This window comes from Triticum aestivum, chromosome 4A (assembly GCF_018294505.1).
Source record: "Triticum aestivum cultivar Chinese Spring chromosome 4A, IWGSC CS RefSeq v2.1, whole genome shotgun sequence".
In the NCBI taxonomy this organism is placed as follows: Eukaryota; Viridiplantae; Streptophyta; class Magnoliopsida; order Poales; family Poaceae; genus Triticum; species Triticum aestivum.
In genome coordinates, this window is record NC_057803.1 from 538,152,955 (window position 1) to 538,170,294 (window position 17,340).

At 46.0% G+C, this 17,340-nt stretch overlaps 2 protein-coding genes across 2 annotated transcripts; both read right to left on the reverse strand.

Moving 5' to 3' along the window:
- Positions 1-4,045: 4,045 nt before the first annotated feature.
- Positions 4,046-9,594, reverse strand: LOC123082236 (2-alkenal reductase (NADP(+)-dependent)). Its single transcript, XM_044504605.1, has 4 exons — positions 9,256-9,594; positions 7,706-7,883; positions 5,451-5,617; positions 4,046-4,504 (listed from the first exon to the last, which is right to left on the reverse strand). The coding sequence occupies exons 1-4, from the start codon at positions 9,505-9,507 to the stop codon at positions 4,046-4,048; spliced, it is 1,056 nt and encodes a 351-aa protein (XP_044360540.1). The 5' UTR covers positions 9,508-9,594.
- A 3,008-nt stretch (positions 9,595-12,602) lies between these two features.
- Positions 12,603-16,966, reverse strand: LOC123086780 (acetolactate synthase small subunit 2, chloroplastic). Its single transcript, XM_044508578.1, has 12 exons — positions 16,643-16,966; positions 16,304-16,520; positions 16,066-16,149; positions 15,854-15,922; positions 15,668-15,751; positions 15,440-15,589; positions 14,747-14,833; positions 14,472-14,576; positions 14,247-14,369; positions 14,014-14,169; positions 13,257-13,322; positions 12,603-13,045 (listed from the first exon to the last, which is right to left on the reverse strand). Exons 1-12 carry the CDS (start codon positions 16,846-16,848, stop codon positions 12,962-12,964), a joined length of 1,431 nt encoding a protein of 476 aa, XP_044364513.1. The 5' UTR covers positions 16,849-16,966; the 3' UTR covers positions 12,603-12,961.
- Between the last annotated feature and the right edge of the window lie 374 nt (positions 16,967-17,340).

Here is a 17,340-nt window from a genome sequence, read left to right on the forward strand (position 1 = left end):
ACGGGAGTGCGTAGCAGCAGCGGCGACGGACACGAGAAGCAGCCGCGGCGGCGCCGGATGTGAGCAGCGGCAGCGGCAGTGGACGGGAGCAGCAGCGGCTGCGCCGGACTCGCGTGGGCACGAGCAGTCGCGCCGGCCGCAAGTAGCAGCAGTCACGTCGGCCGCTCGTGGTGGCGAGCAGCGGCACCGGCCACGAGAAGCAGCAGCCGCGCCGACCGCGTGTGGGCGCGAGCAGCGGCGCCGGCGGCCAGACGGCAAAGCTCCAGGTGAGCTGCTCAGAGTGGGGCATGGCGGAGCTCGTGGCCCGGCTGGCGCAGGGGAGCTGTTGCTGGCTTGCACGCCAGCGAGCTCGAGCTCCATTGGCCGGCGCAGGGGAGGCCCAGCCGACATAGTCAACGGTGGGAGGAGGAGATGGAACCTTATCGTCGACTCTTTTCTGAAAAAAGGGAGGGAGCTTTTGGTAAATATATATCTCTAACCACGTCTAGTGTAAACAGTTTCGCCATGTCATCATTTATGGGACCCCATGTCATAAACGTACTTAAAACGGTCCAAACGAGCAACCAGTGTTTTTTACAAAAAAAATTATAAAAAAAGTGCTTTTGACACAATTTCGTAAATATGTGGTTCCTGCAAACCTTGCCTGAAGTGTCGATATTTTTTGCAATTCACTCCTGTGAAATAGATAGAAAAAAAAGTCATGTATTTTATTTTAAGTTAGCTTCACATGGTATAGTATGGTACCGGCCGGATTTTTGCCCCCAATTTTATAGAACTTCCTATCGCTCGCGTCGCCTCCAGGGGGCGGCCTTGTCACCACCGGAGGAGGCCGGCGAGCGAAGCTCGCCCGACGAACAGCGGACCTTCCTCCTCTCCTCGCGAGAGGATCCTCTGGCCGAAATGTCATGGCGAACCTGGTCGCCCGGCGTGGAGGCGGAGTGGGCGTGATGGGGCGGCGGCCCGATCGAATTCCGGCGGCGGTTGTGCCTCCACGGCTGCGGGGGCAGCATGGGGACGGCCATGGCGGCTGGCGGCAGCGGATCTGGGCCCCCCACCCAAGATCGGTTCCCCTCCAGATGGTGTGGGCTCAGGCGCCGGCTTGGCGGCCCTGAGCGGTGGTGGGCGCGCGCCGAGGTTTCCCCCACTCATCGGCGTGGTTGGGGTGGCCAGAGGTGTGTGCGTGAGGCCGGCATCGTTCGGGGTCGGCTTTGGCGTGCATGGCGGTGGGAATCTGGCAGGCGACGTCCAGCTGTGAATCCCGGTAGCGTCATCTCCGACTCAATCTGCTTCGGTTCGTGCTAGTTCCAATACCTATCCGGTGCTGGCTAGACGGATCTGGCGGGTGGGCATGGATCCGGGGGAAACTCCAGGCCGATGTGGCGGCCGCACCGAAGTCGACGTCCTCGGCGCCGATTCTCTTCCTGAAGGCTTCGGTGTGGATCCTACGCCCCCACCTCTGCCATGAGCGGAGGTGAAAGCCTCTGTTCCTCTATTTGGGCGACGATGACACTTTGGTGTTGTGTTCCTTCCTGAAGGCGTCGGCCGAGGACTCCTCAGGGTGGTGGAGTTGCTGGTAGTTCGGAGTCGACGCGAGATGACATGTAGGTGGAGCGGTGTGGCATCAACAATATCATCTACGGTGGGTCTCGTCGGCATGGCGCAGTGGAGACTCGGCGTACGATCCGCGGAGATGGACTCGCGCAGGAGGAGGAAGCTGTCTGGCGTCGTTGTGGCGTCGACGACAGATAGACCGTGCAAGGTAGATGCAGCAGTACAACTCTGAAGATGGATTATTGGCAGGTGGCTACGGCGGCCTCATACCCGGCAGGCGTCCTGGTTGAGGAGTGCGCCGAACCGGTGGGTGCGCCATACCCGGCAGGCGTCCTGAATGGGACATCTGGTCTTAGATGCTAGGTTTGGCTGCGAGGTCTGTTTGGTATTAGGCCCAGACTGTCAGCATCCCTTCATCATTTGGATAGGAATAGCGACAGATGTTGTCTAGACGGTGGCTTTAGTCTTGTTGTTGTATTAGTTTGTAATGTCTTGTGTAAATAATTAATAAAGTGGCTGCATACATCGTTCAGATGCAGAGGCCGCGAGTCCTCCTCCATTTCTAAAAAAAAAAAAGAACGGCCGGATCTTCCACACATCGAGCCATGAAAGAAGACCTGCAGGGCAGCAGGGGGAATGAAGACATGTTGTTTACATATGCTCTATTGTTATTGAGCTATAGTGCATAACTAGAAAGGTTGGTCGTACTTTGCTGCGTCGCTGGTCTTGTTGGGTTTTTATTAATGAAAATACTCACTCTATTTTAAAATATAAGGTGTATTAATTTTTTGAAAAGTCAAATCTGTTTGAGTTTGATCAAATTTGTAAAGAATTATATCAAAATCCATAATATCAAATCATTAGATTCGTCATGAAATGAATTTTTATATTTTATTTATTTAGTATTGTGGATGTCGATATTTTTGCCTCTGAACTTGGTCAAAGTTAACAAAAATTTACTTTTCAAAAAACTAATACACCTTATATTTTGGAACCGAGAGAATATTTAGTTTGGCGAGTGGAGGAGATGATGAAGTGTGTTTTATTTTTATTTATATAATCCGTTTTTTGGTGGCTCTTTCGTAGCGAGATTCTATGTTATCTGCTAATCAACTCATATTTATGTGTGAAAATTTATGTGTCGGTGTCTGCATCTATTATATTGGTGTTATAGTATCACATGATGGCACTTTTTTTATAGGTGATGATAGGGTGCGCGGGATTGATATGTTCTCTATAGGCCGGTTGCTCCTAATTGAACTGAAAAATCATAGGCCCGCTCAAAATCCTGAACCTAATCCAAAATTTAATACCTCAATCGAGTGGAAGGGCTCCCAAATTAGGGAGCATGGTGAATTAAAAGAACTGAATGAGAGAGTTCCTTGAGAAATTGTTGACCCGATGAAAATCGAATGACCCAATTCTAAATTGAACACCTCAATTGAATATGAGACTTTAGAAATTAGGAAGCATTGTGTATTAAAAGAATTAAATGTGAGATCTTCTTGAGAAATTGTTGATCCAGTCAAAATTGGATGACTCAATTCTAAATTGGAGACCTCAATTGATTATGAGGCCTTAAAAATTAGGACCTCAATCGAATGAAAAAGCTCCAAAACAGAAATAGACCCTGCAAAAAAAAAAATAGCAATCCAGAGTAATGGATGAATTGATGGTTAAATGTCCTGCTTGTGCAGATTTCATGAGAACTTTATTCGTAAAAAAAAGATTCATGAGAACTCATAAATTTAATAAGTGTACTGGTAGTCTAGTACATCAATTGGACTTGTTCATGTATATCCAATGTATGTGTTTCCATCATCTTTTCATATGCAAATTTCTTTATCAAAGAAGGTTTTCGTCCCGTTTTATATAATAAAGCAACTGCCCAAGCCAAATATCCGACAAAGTTCACAAACACACACACACATAAAGTCTCACACACATAGAAGTCTCACACAGAGGATAATCAAAGGATTAGTGCTGAGGGCACGGCTCAACAAGCCTTGAAAACCAGAAAAAAAACACGCAAAAATTTCTTTACTGTGAAATATTGCCTCCTTCAGGAAATAACTAGGAAGGTGTTACTTGTGTACATGTTTGAACCAATTATTTTGCATCCTTCCTTGATAGGACCACAAGGCCACAATGGTCTTAGAACATTTTTCTATAGACGTTTGGCACAAACTTGAATAAACAAGGACTTCTATTACAAAATTTTATGCCTATTCTAGTTTTTTTCAGTGTAAATTTACTTTTGAGAGTCGAAAAGTGAACCTAGAAGCTCATAAGTTAGCCAAGCATTCTCTTTCGTTAGGGCTGGGACGCCATGTCTGATATGGCCAATCCCATAATCCAAATTGTATCCCACACTCTATGGATTATGAATGAATAAAGCTTGGTTTGTCTCAAAAAAAATTATAAGCCCACAATTACAATCTTATTCAGTGAAACACAGAAAGAAGTCATCATTCCATGGACTCACACTCACGACTCATGCAAGAGCAACCAACAGCTTGCCTACATTTCTCCCAGAAAACAGGCCCACCAGAGCCTCGGGCGCCTTGTCGATCCCTCGGACGACGTCCTCCACGACGGTCACCTTCCCTGCCTTGATGTAGCTGGCCATCTCCTCCTCGAACCTGGGGTACAGGTGGTGGTAGTCCATGCAGGAGAAGCCCTCCACCCGGACGCGCTTCGGGATGGTGCACCACAGGTTGCGCACCCCCTGGTGCTCCGGTAGGTTGTACCGTGAGATCATCCCGCACGCCACCACCCTGCCGCCCGGCCGCATGCGCAGCAGCTCCACGTCCAGCGTCGCGCCGCCCACGTTGTCGAAGTAGACGTCGATGCCGCCGGGGAGGCGCCGCCCGAGCGCCGCGCCGAGGTCGCCCCCCTCCGACTTGTAGTTGAACGCATCGTCGAAGCCCATCTTGCTCTTCAGGAGATTCACCTGACAAACAAAAAAGTTCATCGTTTGGTGGCATGAACTGAAAAGAGGTTGCCTGGTCTCCCAGGTTGTTTTGAACATTTTTAACACTCTGATCACTTTCTACGCTCGTGGACCATGTCCAAGCATTTTTATCGTCCCTCACTCTTTAGACCATGTGCTCAGGGGAAACATGCTTTGATTCCTGGGTGTATATACATCTGATATGGAAAAAAAAAGTCAAAAAAGTTTAGAAGTTTTTCAAAATTAAATTTGACTTTCTTTTGCATCAGTATATGAATTTTCACGTATAAAAAACCAGCGCCGACTTCAGGGCAAAGAAAATAACGACGGGGTGTTTCTTTTTGTGGAATTTTTTCTACAAGCATAATGAAAGGTCACGTTTAATTCAAAAATATTTTCAGATTTTTTTTACTTCTTACTTAATTACTAGTATTTTTTCATATAGGGTGTATATACACTAATAATAGACCAAAAGTTCCTATCCATGTACACAGGGAGATGCTTGTAAAAAATCCGCTTTTGGTTAAGCAGTGATGATTTCTATAGGAAAGGTGACTAAGTAAAGAACTATGATATACAAATAACACGTTTTTAGGTGACCAAGACAGACGACGATTCCGAGCAACCGATAACTAAGAGAACCGTAACAAAATTTCTTAGACTACTCACAGTGGAGAGTAACATAGAGTAGTAACTTGTCGATATTACTAGTCTATGTTACTACCTTCATAGTAAACAGTAACATATGAGTGGTATCATGAAAGAGTTCATTTATTAGGCTATAGACTCATTATGCCTTAAAATGTGTCATGTTACAATAACTAGCTAAGTTACCACAAACCCCTCTCTCCTCATTAATTAGCTGCCACATAAGCAATTTTGTATTGAAATGTGTGATGTTACTAGTTAAGTTACTTCTATTGTGACTAGTCTTATGTGATCAAACCTTCTCATCGGAGCCGGCACTTCCAACCACATAGCATCCTGCGATCTTGGCGAGCTGTCCAACGACCTGACCCACGGCGCCAGACGCTGCCGACACAAAAACAGATTCACCTTGCTTTGGCTTGCCAACCTCAAAAAGTCCAGCATATGCAGTGAGCCCTGCCAAGCCTGCAAGCAGGATCAATGTTGCATGATCATCAAATGTATTATAAGCAGCAGTGAGGAGATTACTGCCAGTACACAAAAGAGCATACAAAAGGGTCTAATCCCAATCGGTTCTAGAACCGTCACAAATGAGAGTGATGTCTCAGATTTATTGTTAAATTTGTATTCAAAATGGACTTTTAAAACACCATGAATCATGTGAGAAATCTTTTGCAAATATATGCAAATTTCACAGACGTAGCATGTGTAGGCTATATTAAATGGTTGTTTTCCATTTCTCGCAAAAAAATGGTTGTTTTCCATGAAATAGTTTGAATATTGACTCAACCCATCGTCCTAGTAACCCTCTACTTACATGAACGAACCCTAACTTCTAACTTCTAGCTTGTCTTTTCTCCACCGCTGCTCCCAACCACTTCCCACCCCAAATTTAACCCACTAGCGTCCCCTTCTTTTCATTCTTGCTGCCATTTTAAAACACATTACATATTAGTTTTGCCTTGAGTCTAATTTTATAAATTTGATCAAGTTTACAAACAAAATCGATATGTACAATGGCAAAAACATAATATGTAATATATTTTAAAAATATTGGTCCGGTATTTCAGATGTTGATATTTTCCATGTGAACTTGATTAACCTTTACAAAGTTTCACTCATAATAAAACTAATATCAATGTATTTCTAAATGAAGAGAACTATGAATTCTCAAAGGTTTCAAAAAAACTTTTGGAACGAGTGTTTTTTCGGCAAATTTTAACATGCTCTCTTACCTCCTCTTTTCCCATGAGAGGTAAGAGTATACAATAGATCTGAGCCGTTGATTTCATTAAATAATTAGTTTGGTTAACTCCTTATCACCATGTGAAAATAAAGAGTTATTTACCCAAAACCACCACACTTGGGGCTAGAGTAACAGGTCAATACCACATTTGAGTCATGTCACAAAAAACCACCAACTCTGGGACTAATTGGTAACGCGGAGCACTGACGGGCCGTTTTAGCCACGGAAACAGCGAATCCGATAGGTCGGGCCCACCTGTCGGGTCGACGTGGCGTGCTTGTGTGGACAATTTGCTGAGTTGGACGAGGGCCCCACATGTCAATGACTAGAGTGTTTATCTTTTTTCACACTTTCTTTTTATTCCTCCCTTCAGTTTTCTCATGGGCATTTCAACAAACACGCTATGTGTGTGTCTTCACCGGCGCCACCACCAGGCGAGGCTGGGAACGGGCGCGCGAGGCAGCTGCAGTAAGGAGAAACTCGGCCGACGCCCATGGTGGTCTTCTCTGGGGACGCCGATGGCGGACTCGCGGCCGCGGACGGACATGCCCTCCACGGCGCGCGGCCAGGGCCTCCCTGCGCACCGGCGCCGGCAGCCCGACATAGTAGCTCCAGCGCCGTCGACGCGTGCTTCATCATTGCGATCACGAGGCCGGACGCTGCAACCGCCTCCATTGGCCTGAGCCCGAGCAGGATCTCCCGTGTAGGAGAAGCCTAGGGGGCGGCCCGATGCTTCTGGTTTGCCGCCAGTTCACTGCCATCTCGCGCCGCCCTCAATGCCCAATGCAGGGCACGCATGCGTTCGTCCAGGGAGACATCTAGTCATGGAGGTACGAGGTCCAGCGCGGCGGCTCAACATGAATTTTAGGTGGCTGGGGCGGCTGGGCAGCTCGCCGGTGGTGGTGTATCTCACCGGGGTTGAGCTCCGGCGGCGGTGCGGGATTAGACAGTGGTGGGGGTTGGTGTACTGGAGGGAGAGAGGGGAAGAAGATAGAGCCCGACAGGTGGGGCCTTGTGCCACATCAGCGAATTATCCACATAGGCACGCCACGTCAGCCCAACAGGTGGGTCCGACCTATCGGTTTCGCTGTTTCTGCGGCTAAATCGGCCAGTCAGTGCTCCGCGGTACCGATTAGTCCCAGAGTTGGTGGTTTTTTTGTGATATGGCTCAAATATGGTACCGACCGGTTACCCTAGCCTCAAGTGTGATGGTTTTTGGTAAATAACTCGAAAATAAAAAGGTAAGAGGAAGCATGTTAAAATTGCTCCTTTTGGTATACTTTGTGTCCGCATAGATATTCACTCACCAAGAACACCTGTGTAGTGTGAGAGTGGCAGCTCGGGGTGGTTGATCTTGAACAGGCCCTCCGTTTGGGTGATGAGGGTGTACTCCTCCCATGCACTCATCCCCCGGACGAGGTCGCCGGCGTCGAACTCCGGGTGCGTCGAGTCGAGCACCTTGCCAACCGTGAAATTGACCAAGGCCTGATTTTTTTTTTAGAAAAGGAGGATGACCCCCGGCCTCTGCATCTGGGAGATGCATACGGCCACTTTATTGATTATTCTCGATAACCATACAAAGTATTACAACAATGTGTCTGAATCCACCATCTTGGCAACATGTGCCGCTACTCCTATCCAATATGATGAGGGGGTGCTAGCTGGGCCACTACCCAAACCACTCACCTAAGCCTAACATCAAAAGCCGGAAGCCGAAACTCATTCGGTAACCCCAGCCGAGCCACATACTGGGTCTGGGGCGTAATCCGGTCAGACGCACTCGTGTGTCGTCGCCGCCATCTTCCACAGGTCCGTCTTCATATCAAATTGAGGCTTCTACCTTGTCTAGCCAGTCTGCCATCGACGTCCCCATGACGCCAGACAGCTTCCTCCTCCTGCACGAGTCCATCTCCGCGCATCAGACGCCGAGTCTCCACAGCACCATGCCGCCGAGATCCGCCATCATCAATGTGAAAGATGAAGCACCGCTCCACCAACGTCGCCGTCCTCTAGACAGCGCCACCACCTTGCAGAGCGGAAAGATACAATGGCGATGGAAAGCAAGAGCTAGGACGAGGAGGGTACCACCGCCGCCACCCCCCGCACCCCAACAGCGCCCACCGACCACCAAGCTCCCTAAACGGCGCCTTCAAGAAGGATACGACGCCGATGGCGCCGCCGCCGCCCAACAAAGTTGGAGCTTTCGCCCGGGAGAACTAGGGGAAGGGGGAGTGGGGGGATCAGACCTGTCAGACGCCTCCAAGGAGGGACACGGCGCCCTCAGGCGTCGCCGTCGACGCAGCCGAGCATGGTCGGCCATGGCTTTCGCCCGGACTGGATTCCCCACCACTAGCACCACCAGCGCCGGCGTCCCATGGAACACGAGCGGGCCGGATGGGGGAGAACACGCCGTACAGGGAGGAGGGGCGCCAGATCTGGCGCCGTCGCCCTCGTCCTCCGAGATTCCGCCGCCCGCGCGGCCAAGAACGCCGGAACCAAACGCCCGCACCACCGCCCGCCGCTAAGCCGGTGGTGCCTCACCAGAGGGGCCGCCGCCCCAGATCCGAATGCCCCCGCGGAAGCAGAGCAGCAACTTGCCCCGCCGCCACCTTCCTTGGCGGCGCCCCGGACTTGCCCGGAGACCGCCTCTGGCGGCGGCGAGGAGAGGTGGGGGTGGAGGAGGGCTGGGCGCGGCTAGGGTTGGCGGCGGCGAGGAGAGGTAGGGTTGACCAAGGCCTGATGATCATCCAAATATACATGCAAGATCGGTCAGCCCCGAAACTCCCACGAGATTAAGGGTACGTAAAAGAGCAACCTGCATTGCATCAAAATGAATTTTGATGGTGTGCGTGCGTACCTCTCCAAGCACGAAGTCCTCGGCCGGCACGGCATCGCCAACGTCGTGCTTGGTCATGCGGCCGCGCATCCACGGGTCGCAGGAAAGGTACAGGTTCTTGACCACCACGGCGGGCGTCGGCCCCTCCGGCACCCGCAGCCGGACGTCGGAGGTGACGACCACCTCCATGTCCTCCGCCGTCGGGTAGCCTGTCACGTGCCTCCTCAGCACCACCTTCCTGTTCGTCGTCACCTCGTCGCCATGGCCGGCCATGTCGATCTTCGTCGGGCTAGCCTATTTATGGCGCTTGGAGCTCTTTAAGCCTCAGGGTTTGGCAAGGTGCTAAGATACTGATGTGCTATGTCTCCGTGCGAGTGCAAATGCGCGCTACGCTACGGTTTATATAGACGAAGCTCATAGTGAGTGTGTAGGACAGACAGGCGACGGGTTGATGTGTGTATTGTACGCGTGCGTCACCCGTGACGGCATGACTTTGCCCCAAATATATTTCTTGCCATTTTCTTCACGTTGCAAGTTAGACCTGCACATCCCGTACGTCAAAAGCGAAAAGGTTAGATCTGCAAAAAAAAGAGGCAATTGCATGACACTCACACGTCATGACACACGTATGTGCATTTCCCATATATATCATTGAAACATGGGTGGCACAAGACAATACCCCCAACTTACAGTTATGCTAAGGGATTTTTTCTTCAACAATCAGCCTATGGGGTTATGTGGTTGGATGATTAAAATGATGGTTATTTACTCCGAGCCCATTAGAAATTAAATCACATCTCTAACACCATTTACGTCTCGTTAAGGCAAAATACACTTAAGATGGGGCGGAAATCCAGAGGGGCATGCACGTGTTGGAGCACGCATGCATTGGTAGGTACATCAGTGACCAGTGACTGCACGGCAGTGGTAGTACCATGAGTAGCAGTAATTATATACTAAGAGCAACTCTAGCAGAGTCGTCATATTCATAGCTTGCATAACGCATATGGAGCACGCTCCATAATGTTTTAGTGCTTGCGGAGGCTGTGCGCAAACATAGAGTTCCCATAATGTGGCCTCCATAATGTATTCTCTGTTTCTTCTTTCTACTCTACTACTCCAATTGAGATCAAACAATTCAACAAATATCATTACAAACCATTAAACTGAATACAACAAATAAGCCAAATGCAACAAATAATTTAATCAATTTTTTAGGAAAATAAATAAATTTAAACACACTATCTCCCAGCTAGCTTCTAATGATGCTCAGTGAGATCCTCCTTCTGCTGGTCATGGGAGGCCCGGTCTTCAATCTTTCGGTGTGTCTCAAGAAATGTTTGAATGTCGTTTGTGTGTCGGCAAGGCGAGACGATTGTACCAACATTTTCATAGTCCATGGGGCTTGGCACGTCCGTCCCATCCTCCATGATAATGGTGTGTAGGATCACACAATATTTCATGATCGTTTCCAAGAATCCTTGTTCCATAAACGAGCATGACCCCAGACAATTGCAAACCTAGCTTGTAGCACTCCAAATGTTCTCTCAGTGTCCTTCCTCGCTGGTTTTTACACCTTTGCAAAATACTTACATTTCTTAGTATGGGAGTTAGAAATTATCTTCACAAATGTTGACCAAGATTGATATATATCATTGACTAGATATTAGTTTTGGTCATTGATAGTCTCCAATGTATCTATAATTTTTTATTGTTCCATACTGTTATATTATCATTTTTGGATGTTTTACGATCATTTTATATCAACTTTATATATTTTTTGGGACTAACATATTGACATAGTGCCTGGTGCTAGTTGCTGTTTTTTGCTTGTTTTTTTTTACTTCGCGGAATATTAGTACCAAACGAAGTCCAAACGCAGCGAAACTTTTTGGAGATTTTTTTGGACCAGAAGACAACTTGGGAGCCAAGGAAGTGGACAAGGGAAGGCCCAGGCGCGCCCTGATGGGTGGTGGGGCTCACGGAGCTCCGCTGCACCGCCTCTCAGCTCTATAAATACCCTAATATTTCAGAAACCCTAGGGGAGTCGACAAAACAAAATTCCAGCCGTCGCAAGTTCCAAAACCACGAGATACAATCTAGAGCCCTATTCCGGTACTCTGCCGGAAGGGAACACGATCATGGAGGGGTTCATCATCCTCATTGGTGCTCCTCCGATGATGCGTGAGTAGTTCACCGTAGACCTACGGGTTCGTAGGCAGTAGCTAGATGGCTTCTTCTCTCTTTTTGATTCTCAATACAATGTTCTCCTCGATATTCCTCGATATTCTTGGAGATCTATTTGATATAATCACTTTTTGCGGTATCTTTGTTGGGATCTGATGAAGTGCGAGTATATGATCAGATCTACTTATGAATATTATTTGAGTTTTCTTTAATCCCTTATATGCATGATTGTTATAGCCTCATATTATAAGATGTTATATGTAACATCTTATATTGTGGATGGAGGGAATAGATGCTAATAGCATCGCAGATCCTGCTTGCTTGCATGCTCTTTCAGGTTTCTACCGTGTTCCTTGCCTCCTCCTGGAGACTTCAAGCTGGAGCTAGCATAGTTATATGCTGGACGTCGGCTATTGTCGCTGCCAAATCGTAAGAAATCTCCTAACATGTCAACTGAAGAGAATATGAGCTTGAGAACCTGGTGCGGCATAATTTATGTTGTAGGATATTATTTGCTGTTTGCAGGGATGGCATTTTCTCCCTAGTGTATGATGCAGATGAAAGCAGATTTGTAGGTCTGCACCGCTGCAGTATTCAGTTCCAGATTCCTCCTTGAAACGCGTCAGTCCTCCATCAGGCTCTTATCCAGGAACAGCCGGAAAAAGGAACTGCTGAGGATAAAGTATAAAATCACAATTGTCTAACGATATAAATTTAGTGAAAGTGGGAAAATGAGGTTAGGGAATGGGGGTGGGATGAAAGGGAGCACGAAGCTTCCTAGAGAGGGAGAGGGAGGGAGCACAAAGCTCCCTTCCCTTGTACAAAACCGTCACGCAGAATCATTTTGTATTGAAGAAAGGGAGCACGAAGCAAGACACTGGTCTGCTTATAGCTTCACAAATGATTCGTCGAGGTCCCATAATACATCAATTCCAAATTTCTAATATATATATATACACCCCACCTATATTGCAAACGTAACGAGCATGACATTTGTCACGGAGAGGACTTTAGTGTGCTAAAGCGTAAATGTAAATTCCCAATTTGAAAGCACGGTCCTAAATTTGATTCATCACCACAGGGAAATTTTTTTTTGCCGGAACCACAGGGAAAATTATATTCGATTGGTGCTAATTGAAGGCTTCAAAGTAGCAGGCCTGAATTCTAGATGACTTTAGAGGTAAAAGAAATGCATAAATACTTAATTTAGGTATTCAGAACGTAAAAAAAGAGTCTTCATCGACCAACGAACTTCAAAGCCAAAAAACCTCACTGCAGAAACTATGGATGGGTTTCTTCTGCCTCCGTGAGCTCACATGGGATTCAAACATCCCAAACTCATTTCTCTGTGGTATATATGCCAAAAACTCCTGAGGATAAAGTGTAAATCTAGTGAACGTAAACTATAACAGCTGGCATTCTTGCTCTATGCTTCGAAAGGAATGAAACACCATTGCAGAGGGTGTTTAGGAGACCCAAGATCAGGAGAATCATGGCAACCCATGAACTGATGCAGTGTGATGTCTCACCAACTGACACGCTATCCAGGAAGGGAATAGCCACGGAGGTACTTGGAATCGACTCCTGACTCACGGCACAGCGCAACCCTGCCAGTTCGTGCAATCTGCAAAAGCATGGCCAAAGGAGGGTAAAGGATCGACTACAAATAACCGTTCAAAAATTTGCAGTTACTAAACTACAATTTGCATTGGCCTAAGCACTCCACAATCGAGGAATAACTAATCCACTGCCAAACACAAATTATGGATATTATGGTGCATTTGCAAAGTGAACCGTTCAAGAGCTTCAAAAAAAAGTGAATCTTCAGTACGAACCTCACAGATGCCGTAGGGCTCAAGCAACCTTTGTAGTGCAACCATTTTATCAAGGTCTCCAGTAAGCTGCATGACAATAATGTTATTGCTTGTTAAGACAAATTATTGATGCCACTAACTATATTGTCCTTGCAGGACTCTTTTGCAAGATTCAAGAAATAGAGGAAAATGGAAAGGGTAGGATCGCAATATCCGGCCTTATTGAATTGTAGGATTAAATACAATAAGAATCCCAATGAAAGGGTGTTTGATTACGCCATAGGAAAAACAAGGAAATCATTGCACGAGCTTTGAGTTAATGGAAATGTTTCTATGTAATACCAGCAAGTGAATTCTTATGAGATATTTATATAAATACAGTTTATGTCAAATTTTGTTCTTCAAATGGATTACAATTATGTCAGACATACGATTTGCCGGTATAGCCATAGATACATGACACTGAAACAATCTATGAAGGCCCACATTGTTGCATATCTCTATTATCCAACTTAAATCAATATTAAGAAATACTACCATATATTTCAAAATAGCAGCAGATATATACTGAAATTTTTATCAGGCTAGTTGACAGCTATGCGGATAATGCTCCAAGTAAAGGCTGTATCTGATTAATGTTCATATTTCTGCTGTCTACAATCAACATGTCTAGATTGAATTAAGAAAATGCTTAGATAAAACCGACTGATTTATCTACCAACAAAAGAATATAAAGTCCTAAATCTAGTAGTTGGACCCAGGGTAAAGTAATTATTACCTGAAGAGTTATTGTGTGGCCTGATACATCAACCGTTTTGGCCCTGAAAACATCCTCAGCAATATCCAGGATTTCCCTGCGAGCTGAGGTGTTCCCAGCGACCTTTATGATCATTAACTCTCTAGCCGCAAATGGTAAATGTGTAAGATCTTGAACCTGAGAAACCAAGATGAATTTGAGTTAACCTTACATATGAAACAACAATCATAGAAACCACACATTGATAAGTTGACCTCATAAACATCGATGAGCTTGTAAAGTTGTTGTACTAGCTTGGCGATAGATTCATCATTTCCAGGAACGACAGTGGTGATGCGAGAAGTGCCCGTTTTTTCAGCTGGGCCAACAGCAAGACTCTGTCAAAGTAATGGATACAACTTTTAAGCATTTACTGCAACCATGTAACCTGCAATGATCTAACTGAGTCAACATAAGATATATATAAGCGGAAAACAAACCTGAATATTATAGCCCCTCCGGGCAAAGACACCCGTTACAACATTAAGAACTCCAGGGGAATCATTCACAAGGATTGACAAAGTATGTGAACAAAACCCTGTAGGCTAAAGAAAGAAAAGTATGCCAGTTATTTTCCAAATGGGTATTAAAATTGCAATTGTAGTTCAATGCAAACAAATATTAAGAATTTTAGTGTTCAAGTACACTTCAGGGCTCTTGCCACTAATTTTCAGCAACACAGCAGCTCTAGTGAAAGAAGAATGCAAGAACTTACATCACTGTCAGTCATGGCACCCCAATGAGCATCAAGAATTTGATTCATCGAGAAGCTTTCGTAAGATTCCACTGGATAAACATCGCCCTAGTAATAAGAATGTAAGATTATATAAAAATTCATACAGCTGCTGTTGCAAATTGGAGAAATAGAATTTGCAATAAAATTGTTCACACAAACATAGCCAAGGTCATTTCTAACCAGTGTTTGTGAAATTGTAGTTATTCTATAAGATAGCCAACTTCTTACTACTTTCAAATCAAGACTAACAATTCAACATAATGCTGGTATTGGGAATGATACAGCAATTTAAATAGTGCACCAACTTCTGCTTTTGTCCTAAACTGGTAGGCATAAATAGATAAATCTAGCTAATCATCACATCAGTATTCACTGCATATAAGGTGCACTTGCAAGGATCAATATTGGTAAATAATCTACAGAAACTATTTTGCCCTTACAAACACAGATTGAAAAGAATAATCAACAAGATCAATTCAGTAAAGAACAACTCTTATTATAAAGAATAGAAGTAAATTACGCGTGTTGATTTTCGTTGAATACATAAAAAGATTTTCACACAACACAATACACCAGGTCAAAATAAATGGAGACAGTGTTGTTGCAGTGCTGAAGAAAAGATAAATACATGCTACAAGAATTATATGAATGATAAGAATTATCATTCCTTACCTGGGATGATTCCTCAGAATCCCCACTGGTTGTCTTTGCAGTGCTTAGTGTAGATTTTGAAGGCATTTTTACTTCAAGATCAGGATAGGAAGCTACGGAGAATCTCCAAAAGGGAGCTGTCTGTCCCATTTTCTCACGCCGCAAAGCTATCTGTTACACTAGTATGGCCCATTAGATATAGTCAAGAAGAAAGCATGATATGGTATTAATCTTTCTAAGGAGTATAACCTTGCCAGTTCTGGCAACTTCTTTGATCCCGAATTTGCTCAGGTTCCTCTGTACAGCAGCAATTTTTCCAGGATCGCCAGTTACCTTTGGCATGACTCAGAAACAGAGAGCATACTTTGCTTTAATAAAGGACATACGAGTGATAGTGTAATTGTTCTGCAAGATACGACACATCACGGATTTTACCTCAACAGTTAGTGTATGGTCTGAAAGATCAACCACTTTGGCTCTGAAAATGTCAACCAAACCCATCACCTGCATGTATGAGTATTGAAATAAGCAAAGAATACCCAAACTGTACTTCCATTACCTCTCGGACTGAAATATTTAAATTGAGCACATGCACAGATTAAAATCTCTAGATAGCATGCTTGCAAAAGGCACATATACACTTTTACCTCGAGCCGCTGTTCTGGCTCTACGTTTAGTTTTATAAGCATGAGCTCTCTTTCAACTTGCGGTTCCTTTGACAAATCATCAACCTGTTCAATCAATATACAAGACTATGAATTTCAGATACTGCGATGACAGGAACAAGCACAGAAACTGACACGAGTGATTCCACTAACTACATGTTACTATTAGTTAGCAAACTTTTGCAATATTCACGGGATACTGGAATAAGAAAATGCTGACCTGTATAACATTGACAAGTTTGTAGAGCTGCTCGACGACCTGTGTAACTATTTTCTCTGTTCCTGACACTACAATGGTGAACAGCGCCTTGTCCTTGTTCAGCCCAACCGCCAATGACTCGATGTTGTACCCTCTTCTCGCGAAGACCCCGGCAATCCGATTGATCATCCCACTCTCATCCCCAACAAAAACTGATATCGTGTGGCGCTTTACAAACCTATACATAGAGGTTGAAGGGGGAAAGGAATCCTAATAGATCAATGGCAAGGCGCAGCGAAGAATCAAAGAATAAAGTCGCTCAGGATTCAAAAATGGTCCACGGAAAGGGAGAAGGCTTACGAGCGCCTGGGGTGGGGTGGCACCGGCGCGACGCCATCGGTGGCCGGAGTAGCGGCCGCCGCGGCGACGGGCACGAGGCGCGCCCTCGGTCTGGCCGAGATGGACACGGGCGGACGATGCGGCGGCTGGTGGTGATGGTGGGACCCAGTCCCGACCGCGGCGAGGTGAGGAGTTACCGCGGCGGCGGCGGCGGCGGCGGCGGCCATGGGCGGGACCGCGGAAGGGTGGAGGAGATCGTGAGGTGGTGGGGTTTTGGGGATGGTTCGGGTCCCGAGGAGAGGACGGTTGGCGTCGGCAGTTTCGGGCTGGGTTGGCTGTATCTGTGTGGGCACGGCCGGAATGGACTGTTCGGAAACGGTCCCGGCCGCAAACTTCTGTAGGCTTCTGGGCTCACTCCTGTACTAGTTTTTTTTAAAATATCACTACAGGCACAAGCGTTCATATACACACGCATACACTCATTCCTACTCACCTTATTTCTATGAGCATCTTCGAAAAACTGAGTCGGTATATCATCTTGAAATTTACGAAGTCATCCTAGGCATCTCGTCATCGACGCGAACGTCTCCTTTCACTGAATGCGCATCGCCGGAAATTCTGAAATAAATCCAAAAATAAATACGAGCACCAGAATTTGAATCTTGGTGGGTTGGGGATACCACACCCCATCTAGCTATCCAACCACAGGTTGATTTTTT